Genomic DNA, 12,190 nt, shown 5'->3' with positions numbered 1-12,190 from the left:
TATTCCAAGGACTTTTGTACACTTGCCCTTCATCTAGAAAAATCTGTATCTCTTTGACATTTCAGATTACACATTTAAACTAGTACATACGATATAAGAATAATTCGATGCACAAGCATCTCGTATTAACTATTAACATAGGACTGCAGGACGGACTCAGAGCGAGCGAGTAGTGGGCTCGACTCCCTCAAAATTTAACAAACTATATACAAAATATGTGTTTAAAAAATAAAAAAATATTATGTAATTTAGTAATTTTATATATATTATTTTTTACTATATAATAGATTTATGCCTTAACTATTTAATTCATTAATATTTTATATTTAACTAATTGAATATCATACTATCAAGTCTTTGTACCTTTTAAATTAGTTTTTATATAATAATCTTTATATTTATTTAAAAAAATTATTTATTTTTTATATTAACATATTTAACATTTATATTATTATATTAATAATGACTTACGTAGTTATATTTTGGTAATCACATTATGTACTTTAGATATTCTTTTCTAGTAAAAAATACTCATTTTTCTTCTAAATTTACATTGTTAAAACAAAAAAATTTATAAAGATATCTTATATCTTATATTCTATAAAGGTATTGTGTCTTTTAAATAATTAATAATTAATAATTTATTTTCAAATTTTTTAAAATTTTTAAAAGAATTAATTTTAATTAATATGTGATAATTTTTAACTAAAAACATTATAATTTATTAGTATTTTATAATTTTATAATGTACTATTAATATTATTATATTTTTTTATGTAATATTAAAAACAAAATTGTAAAAAAAAATTTTATATATATATATAAATATATTGATAAATCTTTTAAAAAATTAGCTCTAATAACTATATGTTAATTATTTTTATGAAATAAAAAAATTTATCTAAATTTCGACCCCTCTATATTAAAATTTCTGAATCCGTGCTGGATAGCAGTCAGAAAATATTATGCCCAAAAAGCATAATATACACAGTGATATTACATTAGTAGTTGTTTCTATGATTTGAACTCATGACTTTAAAAGTCATAGGTAGATAATTAAATTGTTAATCTAAGATTCTCCTTCACTAGGCATCCAATATACAAGACAAAAAATCCATCTTTAACTTTTGCATTTACAATTAATAGCGGCTCACCAAGGCAAGATAGTGCCTGTTAAAAAATAAAATTAAAAAATATTAATTTATTATTATGTGTAACTAAATTAATATAAAAATTTATCAATGTTATTTAAAAATTAGTTATTTATAAATATTATTAAATTTATTTATTTTCTCAATCTTATTTAATTAGAAACAAATTTAAAAATTTATATTCAAAATACTTTTTATCTTCATCCATAATTTTAATAGATAAAAAAATGTATTTCTTCAATCTTATCTTAAATCTCTTTAATTATCTTTAATTTTATTATTTTTTAAGATTATTAATTTTTATTTTGATTATATTATCTCATCATATTATATACTATTCTTTCTCTTATTATTATTATTATTATGTTGTCTTGTTTTATTCTTTTTTTTTCTTCTTCTATTCATTCCAATTGTAATTAATTATCACTATACCATTATCCCAACTCTCATTTTTGTTTTATCACTTTGATCCATAACTATCATGCATTGTGTTAACTTTTGAGTTATAAAAGATTTGCTAAAAGAATTTTTTTCTTCTTTAATTTAAATATTTAGATGTATACCTATTGTATAAATCCTTATTATTTGTCAGACTTACTCATATTTTATTGCTTCCAGACAAAATTTAACATATCAAGTATTCAGATTTTTTGTTAATCAAATTATAAAATTTATCAAGAATTATAAAAAAAATAATATCAAATATATTATATCTTCTTAAAAGGATAATATTATATAGACACTATTATTTTAGCTACTATTAACCTATACAATTTAATATAAAAATATTACATTGTTGAATATCTCTCCTACTCTTAACACTTATTTATAATAATTCTTAATCTTTATCTACATCTAATATGTCAACTTCTATGTCTCTAACTAATAAAATTTTTAAGATTTTAGTTTCATTTAATTTCAAAATAAAATTGTAATTTTTATATTGTTATTTTTTTTCTAATATTTTTAGGAAATTAATTTTTATGTTTTTAAAATTATAAATTTGAGATAAAAATAAAAAATAAATAATAAATTATTAATAAATAAAAATAAAAATAAAAATTTTATAAGTTAGTTAATTTCTTTTAATGTATAGAATAATGAAATTTAAATTAATTTAAGTATAATACTAAAATTGTTACGTTGTTATTATATGTAACAATCAAGATAAAAATTTATAAATATTAATAAATTTATTAATTTTTTAATCTTATTTAATTTGAAGTAGATATAAAAATTTAAATTTAAAAAACTATTTTTGTCGCATAATTTTAATTGCTAAAATTTTTTTCTTTTAATTTTATATTCAATATCTTAAATCATCTTTTGTTCCATTATTTTTTAAAAATTTTAATTTTTATTTTCATTATTTTTTATCATTTTTTATACACATATTTATCATTATTTGTTTTAATTAAGTGAAATAAAGATAGGGAGAAAGTACTACATATATTCCATAGAATAAGAAAGAAGACAACATGGATAAAAATTATGTGTAGAATAAAAAAGTAACTGTACAAAAAAAAAGAAAAAATATATTTTGGACCAAATTATAAGAGGACAATTATATTAAACACTATTTATTAATAGGATTAAGATGGAAGAGTGAAAATTGAATAACAAACTCTCCTATTTCCTTTATATATTGTTATAGATATTTAATTTAAAGTACATTAAGATATTATAATAATATCTATAATAATATTATTTAGGACATTTACGGAAGGTTTATCGAATCAAAACCTAAGAAAAATATATTATTATTAATTAAATAAATATACAGAATTTTTATCGATATTTGGACCATTCGGTCTGTTACTTGGACCAATTTCACTGTTATTATGAATATTCTGAATATTTAAAAAATTTATTATTAGAATGAAAAATAACGTAATTTGATAATTTAAGAGTACATTCAGGAGATAAATTTTACATAAATGGTACTAAGAGTACAATAACATTGATATATTATAAAAAATAATTCATATTAAATGATATACTAACAATATAAATTTATTAATGGGAAGTATAACTTAGAGTTTAGAGTACTTGACACAGAGTATTGATTAGCGGTCATATTTGTGATATCTTATAATGTTGTCATATTAGATGTACCACTCGATGTATCAATTTATTTTCATCGTCTAATACTCTATCCGTAATTGGCACGCCTCTGGTGAAGTGTTGCTGCCTCTATTCTTCACTCATATTTTGTTTTCGTCGCCTTGCCAAGTCGGTCGACCACTTCCACGTGAGTCTTCCATTGGTATCCTGTCAACTGTAATTAATCTGTTACGGCCTGGCCCAAGAAGTTTACGGGCCAGTCCAACCCGAGCAGCACCTGACCCGAACGGTCGGAGGCGAGACGCTCAGATGCCGACCCGGACACGCGTCCCCGACACGCGCCCCTGACAGCTTCGCCACAACTGTGCGACGAGGCCTCGAAGAAGGTGGGCATGTCCCTGCAGGGCCCATCTCTGACACGATATATATATGGGGAAGGACCTACCCTTCCCCCAAGGTACGTCACACATCATTCTATCCCTTTTTCGCCTGCACACTCACTGACTAGAGCGTCGGAGTGTCTTTGCAGGTGACACCCCCCTTTCACGTGAAGTGCTCGGGACCCCGCCTACTCCAGCACGGTGGCCTACGACCAGATGAGATCACCCCCTCACTCAGGATACCTACCCGAACTGTCCGGTACCCGACCTACCGAACATTGGCGCCATCTATGGGGATCCATCCATGGACTTCGTACTGGTCCAAGGTGGAACAGGCCGCGAGGCCGAGCCCGGAGAGGACCACGTCGCGACTGCTTCCCGGCAGCACACAAGATCCCCTCCAAGACACACAACACAATCTCACGATAGACGCCCCTTCGGGGGAACTGGCGACAACCATGCCAGAATAATGCAAGAACTACGCCACAAGATGCAAGACTTGGAGCGCCGGCTGGCAGACAAGGAGCACGACCAGCACACCCCAGAACAAAGTCACTCCCGCTCTCACTCTAGGAGCCACTCCAGACGCACGGCCAGTCCCCAGGCCGAATCCGTGAGCGCGGGAGAGAGAGGACGCACGAGAAGACGCCACGACCCCGTCATCTACGCCAGGCATGAGAGGCGGCGTACTACAGATCGCAGACACGAAGGTGCTCGTCGGGAAGACGACGAAGGGAGAACAGCGAGAACGCGGGGACCCGTGATAATGGGAGCGACCCCATTTCATCGTTCCATACTCGAGGTCCAGCTGCCAAAACATTTTGACAAGCCAACGGATATGAGGTACGACGGAACGCAAGACCCTCTGGAAGACAATCAACGACCTAGGAAGAGTCATCAGCACAAGGATGTTGGTAATGAAGTTCATAACTGAAGAAGGGTCAGTAGGGTCTGTGAGGGGAGACCTGGAAACGGCAGTCGCTTGCGACAACGCCAGTCTCTCGTTGAGAAGGAAATCTAAAGAGGCATCGGGAGTATTCCTCGCCGACTTGGATGCCAGAATAGATGACAAACCCAGACCCGAACCCGAAGGGGACCTGGAAAAGTTTAGGGTCGGAAACTCGGAGGAAAAGTTCACGTTCGTGAATAGGAACCTCCCCCATGAGTTGAAAGAACCTTTGATGGAAATGATCAGAGCCAATGGCGATTTGTTTGCCTGGACACCTGCCGACATGCCGGGTATAGACTCCGGTCTCATGTCGCACCACCTAGCCATCAGGCTGGAAGCCAAACCGATGGCTCAAAGGAGGAGAAAGATGTCTCAGAAAAGAGCAGAGGAAGTGGCCAGGCAAACGGCCAGCCTCCTCGAAGCGGGGTTCATCCGGGAGCTCGACTATTCGACCTGGTTGTCAAACGTGGTCATAGTAAAAAAGCACAATGGGAGATGGAGGATGTGTGTGGACTACTCCGATCTCAACAAGGCATGTCCCAAGGACTGCTACCCCCTCCCCAACATTGATGCACTCGTCGACGCAGCTGCGGGATACCGGTATATGAGCTTCATGGATGCCTACTCCGGCTACAACCAGATACCGATGCACCGGCCAGACGAGGATAAAACGGCGTTCATAACACCAGGGGGGACCTATTGCTACAGGGTGATGCCGTTTGGCCTAAAGAACGCGGGGGCAACGTACCAGAGACTGATGAACAAAATATTCAGCGAACTCATTGGCAAGACGGTGGAACTCTACGTGGATGACATCCTCGCAAAGACCACCCTGCCTGACAATCTCATAAGCGACCTAGAAAACGTGTTCGCATCCCTCCGACAACACGGCATGAGGCTCAACCCGCTTAAGTGCGCCTTTGTCATGGAGGCCGAAAAGTTCCTGGGGTTCATGATAACCCAGAGGGGAGTGGAGGCCAACCCTGAAAAGTGCCAAGCAATACTCCAGATGAGGAGTCCATGCTGCATCAAAGACGTTCAGCGGCTGACGGGAAGGCTCACCGCGTTGTCCCGTTTCCTGGGTGCATCGGCAGCAAAGGCCCTACCCTTCTTCGGTCTAATGAAGAAGGGAATAGCATTTGAGTGGACCCCTACGTGTGAAGAAGCTTTCAACCACTTCAAAGAGATTCTAGCAGCACCCCCGGTGCTCGGGAAGCCCAAGGACGGAGAACCACTCTATCTGTACCTAGCCATAACAGAAGGAGCGTTTGCAGCGGTGTTGGTGTGGGAAGAAGGGAAGGCCCAGCAACCAATCTACTTTGTGAGTAGAGCACTGCAAGGGGCAGAACTTAGATACAGTAAGCTGGAGAAGCTGGCATTGGCACTCCTGGTCTCCTCCCGCCGACTACGACAGTACTTCCAGAGTCACTAGGTGGTCGTGAGAACGGATCAGGGGATTCGTCAGGTGCTCCAAAAACCTGATCTGGCGGGAAGGATGATGACCTGGGCCATCGAATTGTCCCAATACGACTTAAATTACGAACCCCGACATGCGATCAAGGCGCAAGCAATGGCAGACTTCCTGGTGGAAGCTCCATGTAGACGGAGCCTCCAACCAGACGTCTAGAGGCGCCGGGATCATCCTAAAAAGCCCAGCCGGAGTTATCTACGAACAATCAGTCAAGTTCGAGTTCCCTGTATCGAACAACCAAGCAGAATACGAAGCCCTCCTGGGGGGCTTGGTTTTGGCTCGGGAAGTCGGAGCAACGAGGCTGGAAGTGTGCAGCGACTCGCAAGTCGTCACTGTGCAGGTAAATGGAAGCTACAAAGCCAGAGACTCGCTGCTGCAGAAATACTTAGAAAGGGTCAAGGAACTGAGCAAACAATTTGAGGAAGTCACGGTCCAACACGTTCCGAGGGAAAGGAACGCACGGGCAGACCTCCTATCCAAGCTGGCAAGCACAAAACCTGGAACCGATAATCGCTCCCTCATTCAAGGCATAACAAAAGAGCCGGCAGTTGCCCTCCACCTGACCAAAATAAGCCCTTCCTGGATGGACCCCATCACTGACTTCTTGGAAAACGGCAAACTCCCTCTGGATGAGAAGGAAGCCAAAGCGGTAAGAAGGGAGGCCGCCAAATATACGATCATACAGGACCAGCTATTCAAAAAAGGACTCAGCCAACCTTTGCTGAAGTGCCTGCATCCTGACCAGACGGACTACGTACTCAGAGAAGTCCACGAGGGGTGCTGCGGCCACCATATCGGGGGCAAAGCCCTAGCTAGGAAGCTCATCCGAGCTGGATACTACTGGCCAACAATGATGAATGACTCCAAGGAGTTCGTAAAAAAATGCGCGAAGTGTCAACAAAACGCCAACTTCCACAGAGCGCCAGCTTTCGAGCTTAGCCTACTGACGTCCACTCGACCTTTCGCGCAGTGGGGAGTCGACCTCTTGGGACCCTTTCCAGTTGGCCCGGGGCAGGTCAAGTACCTCATAGTTGCCATCGACTACTACACCAAATGGATAGAGGCTGAGCCGCTGGCCAGCATATCCTCATCCAATTGTAGGAAGTTCTTGTGGAGGCAGGTGATAACCCGTTTCGGCATCCCGGAGATCGTCATTTCGGATAATAGCACGCAATTCACTGACAAGAAGTTCGCAGAGTTTCTCACCGGCTTGGGGATAAAACAGAAGTTCTCCTCGGTTGAACACCCCCAAACAAACGGACAAGTGGAGTCCGCAAATAAGATCATCTTACTAGGTCTCAAGAAGCGTTTAGATAGCAAAAAAGGCGCATGGGCCGACGAGCTCGCCTCGGTTCTCTGGTCCTACCGAACAACTGAGCAAAGCTCCATAGGGGAAACCCCCTTCCGCTTAACGTACGGGGTCAAGGCGGTGATACCCGTAGAGATCGGCGAGCTGAGCCCACAGTTACTCCTTGCAGGAGTAGAAGAAGCGGTGGACAAAGACCTGGTAGACGAGGTCAGAAAGATGGCCCACTTATCAGAGGAAGCGCTGAAACAAAGAATAGCCCTACGCTACAACACCAAGGTCCTCAGAAGGGAATTCGAGGAAAGAGACCTCATCCTGTGACGCAACGACGTCGGACTACCGACCCCAGGAGAAAAAAAGCTGGCGGCAAACTGGGAAGGCCCCTACATAATCAAAGAAGTGCTTGGCAAGGGTGCCTACAAGCTGGAAAAACTCGACGGCAAAGAAATTCTGAGAACATGGAATGCAGGTAACCTGAGGAGGTTCTATTCATAGCTTGGGCACACCGGCCAAGCGGCCTGACGAGCTAGATAGATGTTTGCTTTTATCAAATGCTAATTTCCAATGATTTACTTTCATCAAATGCCTACCATGTTCATGAATATTGTTTAGCTAACGACCAATTTTTACTTATCTGAATTATTCCATCTACTATTCCCCAATACGTATCCCACATAATCGCGCTCTTCAAACGGCAATCCGGGACTAATCACCCCGGGAGCCAATCGAGTCATAGCCATAACAAACGGCCGCGACAATATGACCAAGACGGTTCCAACCATGTTACCAACGTAAATGGCAAAACAGACACAAGCAATAAGCCCACGCCAGAAAAACGGTAACAAAACATAAACGCTCCTAAACAAACAAGATAAAGGCGATAATTAGAAGCCGACCAGGCGACCATTAAAGAGTAACAAAGGTCTTAACGGTTGCAACAAAGTACTTTACAAAGCCAGGCAAAAGTACAAGTTACAAGAGTTCACTTTCGGGGCATATCAACAATCTTGCCGTCCTGAATCGTTTTGAAGACCCCAATAGCCGACGTGTCGAAGTCTGGAACCACGATCTTCACCTGAGCCTTGAGAGCCTCCTCAGTCATGAAGATCGCGTTCTTTCCTTCCTCTTTAGTCGCCTTATGCTTCCTCTTGAGATCTTCGACTTCGGCTTGGACAGCTTTGGCCAACGAAACGGCCTGGTCGCACTCCTTCTCCATAGCGACCACCCGACCTTGCGCGGCACTGAGCTGGCTCTCCAGAGTCATCTCCAGCTCGGTCAAACGGGATACGGTGGCGTCGGAGACCTTCATCTTTTCCTTAAAGGACGCGGCCTTCTCCTCGGCATCCTTGCGCCCCTTCTCCGTCGCGGACAGCTGTTCCTGAAACTTCTCGACTTGTGCCTTGAAATCGTTGTTGGCCTGGACAGCAGTATCGAGCTTTCTTCGCAACGCCTGCATGCCCAACAACTTGAACTCGGCCTTTCGAGCTATCACCGCCCCGCGGAGAAGTGTGCGGTACATCCACCTCGCCTGTCCCGTGAGCTCGGTACCAAGAAAGTGGTCCTCCGTACCGGGAATCAACTGACTGTCAATAAAGCCCCAACATCGAAGTTTCTCTCCATCACGGTGAGAGTTCCTTCTGGACTGGAGGATGCCCTCTGCCTCTTGGGAGTAGGAACAAGCTTCAGATCATCCTGCTCCCGAGGGGTAGAAGACGTTTGCCCGATGCCAGCCGTCTCCTCGAGAATAGGAGAAGCCTGCAGCCCGGCAGAGTTCTTGTCGGACATCTCGGTGTCCCGAGGCGAAGGCACAGCTTCATCCTCCTTCTCCTCGGTAGCCTTCTCCTCATCAGCCTTCTCCTTGTCGCTATCCTCCAAGAAGGTCTTGACTAAACCTTCGAGCCCAGTTACCGAAGCAGACATCTCCACTACAACAGAGAAACAAATACATTAGTCATGAAGACGGCAAGAGTATATTAAATGATGAACAATACAAAACTACAAGACAAAACAGCTCACAAATATAACTCCTGGCGGCCTCCCGTTCACCCATAAGGAGGTGGGGGTTCATGGGGTTCTTCCCAAAAATTGCAAATAACACGTCGGCAATTCTCTTATTTACAGGAGACATCCCCTTGTAGGTCACCTTAATAAAGGTGTTCGACCCCGCCCCGAAGCTCCAATACGTCGGGATGAGGCGTTCTCCCTCTAACGACAACCAAAAGGAATGGCGACCTTTGACGGGACGAACTTTGAAATATTTGTCCTTGAACCAATGATAGGAGTCCTCGAACAAACCAAATATTCTCCGACCTTGGGCAGATCGGAAAGACAGGAACCCTTTCCTCGCTTTCCCTTGTTTGGAAGGGTTAGTAAGATTGAAGAAGAAGAGAAAGACATCCACCGACACCGGCAGCTCGAGATATTCACAAACCATCTCGAAACAGCGGATAGAGGCCCAGCTGTTTGGATGAAGCTGCGACGGTGACACGGATATCCGATTAAGAAGCGACATCTGGAAGTCGAAAAACGGTATGCGAATGCCAACCTGGGTGAACATGGCTTTGTAAAACCAAATCCAGTCGGCAACCCGGGAGGAGTGAAAATTAATCTCATACAGCCGCTCATGGGGGCAGGAACGAAGGAGTCATAATTGGCCTCCTCGTCTGTCCCCCCGCACAGATACTCGGCTTGCCGGAACTCCGTCAACTCCTCCAGATCCATCTGATTTGGCGAGTCCTTCACATCGGAGGTCACCCAGGCGTAGGGGTCATAGTTCGCGACGGAAGAAGCCCGAGAAACGACGCGAGGCATACCTACAGTGGGGTACCACTCCATTAGTCTATGAGGTCGGGAGTCCAAGAAAAAACCAGAAACTATGTCCATCCTATTCAACAGTTAAGATCAAGTATGGCTAAAGCTATATCTATCATGCAAGCCACCTAAAATCCTATCCTAGAATGGTACCCCTCCCCTAACGCATTTACTTGACACTAGAAAGCCACCTAGCAACAAAGATCAAACAAAAACAGCAAGAACATGGAGCAAATGCAAGTAGTAAATGTACAACAATAAAATAGAAAAGAGAAAGGATCAAATATTACCTGAATCGGTTGCGAAAACTGAAAAGGAAGAAGGAAAGATGCACGAAGACGCTAGAACGAAGCTCTGAGATTTTCTGAGTAAAGAAGAAGGAGATGGTAGGGAGATAATAGGAGCAAGAGTGTAAAGAGAAAGATCAAAGCAAAACTGTTTAAAACTGCCACCCAGGAAGCGCGAAAGACCTGGGGGCAAAATAGTCTTTGCATACGGGGTTTTCCATCCCATTATGAGCATTAAATGCCCTGCGCAAAGAACGAGGTGACAAACGGTCGTTCCAACAACAAACAGACACGCGCGCAAGAGGCCCGTCCACCCCACAGACGGCCGACCTGACGACAACGCACGAGAGGGGAGAGGACGCGCCACCAACGATCCTCACGGTCGGAGGCGAGATGCTCAGATGCCGACCCGAACACGCATCCCTGACACGCGTCCCTGACAGCTTCGCCACAGCTGTGCGAGGGAGGCCTCGAAGAAGGTGGGCCTGTCCCTGCAGGGCCCACCTCTGACACGATATATATATGGGAAAGGACATACCCTTCCCCTAAGGTACGTCACACATCATTCTATCCCTTTTTCGCCTGCACACTCACTGACTAGAGCGTCGGAGTGTCTTTGCAGGTGACACCCCCTTTCACGTGAAGTGCTCGGGACCCCGCCTACTCCAGCCCGGTGGCCTACGACTAGACGAGATCACCCCCTCACTCAGGATACCTACCCGAACTGTCCGGTACCCGACCTACCGAACATAATCTAATTAATCAAAACAAACACATAAACATAGTTTTACACTTTTATTTAATGACAAAAAATAAATTATATTACATTTTACGTTATATTTAGATGAAGTAAGAAGAATGCATGAGAAGATGGATGAGAAATGAAGGAAGTTTTTTTATTAAGTAGTAATAATAATGTGAAGTGAGAGAGAATAAAAGAAGAAAGAGATAATTATAAAAGTTACGTGGATTTATGAGATAAGAGAGAACGTGAATGAAGATTAGATAGTGGAAGTTCTTAACTGATCGTATATTGGAGTAGGTTATTAAGAAGGATAAAAGTGAAAAAAAGTTTTGGATACCAAAACAGATTTTGCCATTATATATTGGTATAGATATTGCTCTGTTAGTAGTTAAACTCATTTGAATTTAGAGTCCTCTCAATCAACATAAATTGCATATCCAGAATATATTTCTTTCCAACTTCCTGTATCACGAATTTGAAATTGTGAGAGAGAATATTTGTTAGTAATTTTGCTGTCAATATGTGTGAAATTATTTTGTTCTTTAAAGTAGTATTTGTTTTTAGAAACTGAAATTGAGATTAGAAGACTAAGATTCGGTATTATATTTAGTAGTTAGAAATTGAAACTAAAGTTTCAGTCTCAGAATACAAATTCCAATCCCTTCAATGCTTTCAGAAAGTAGGGATACAAGAAACTGAAATTTCTAAAGACGAAAACTAAAATTTTAATAATATTTTTTAATAACTAAATATATTTTAATAAATATTCTTACTTTATATCTATATTTATCTTGAATTAAATAGGATATATTTTATATCAAATATAATTTAAAGATTTAATTTAGTCTTTGTTTATCAATTTTAGTCTTTTTTCAAATGCAGTCTTTAACTTTACTGATTAAGCTAATAAAATTAAGTTGACAACAAAGTATGAAACAATACACAAAATCGTAATTTCTTTTATTTTTTTAATTAAATGTGAAAATAAAGAACTTTTTATTCAAATAAATAAAAAAAAAAAGCATA

General features: G+C 40.7%; 1 protein-coding gene across 1 annotated transcript; it reads left to right on the top strand.

Moving 5' to 3' along the window:
• Positions 1-6,094: 6,094 nt before the first annotated feature.
• LOC140182198 (uncharacterized) lies at positions 6,095-7,642 on the top strand. The gene is made up of 2 exons (XM_072228336.1): positions 6,095-6,889; positions 7,136-7,642. The coding sequence occupies exons 1-2, from the start codon at positions 6,095-6,097 to the stop codon at positions 7,640-7,642; spliced, it is 1,302 nt and encodes a 433-aa protein (XP_072084437.1).
• The last annotated feature ends 4,548 nt before the right edge of the window (positions 7,643-12,190 follow it).

The sequence above is a fragment of the Arachis hypogaea genome, chromosome 19 (assembly GCF_003086295.3).
Source record: "Arachis hypogaea cultivar Tifrunner chromosome 19, arahy.Tifrunner.gnm2.J5K5, whole genome shotgun sequence".
Lineage (NCBI taxonomy): Eukaryota > Viridiplantae > Streptophyta > Magnoliopsida > Fabales > Fabaceae > Arachis > Arachis hypogaea.
The sequence above is the reverse complement of the archived record's forward strand: the minus strand, read 5'-3'. Positions and strand labels throughout refer to the sequence as shown.

Excerpts from the sequence above, each read along its gene's own strand:
- LOC140182198 (XM_072228336.1), top strand. The coding sequence starts at position 6,095 with ATGCGATCAAGGCGCAAGCAATGGCAGACTTCCTGGTGGAAGCTCCAT. Across the intron at positions 6,890-7,135 it reads TGAATGACTCCAAGGAGTTC|GTGATAACCCGTTTCGGCAT; the intron begins GTAAAAAAATGC and ends TTGTGGAGGCAG.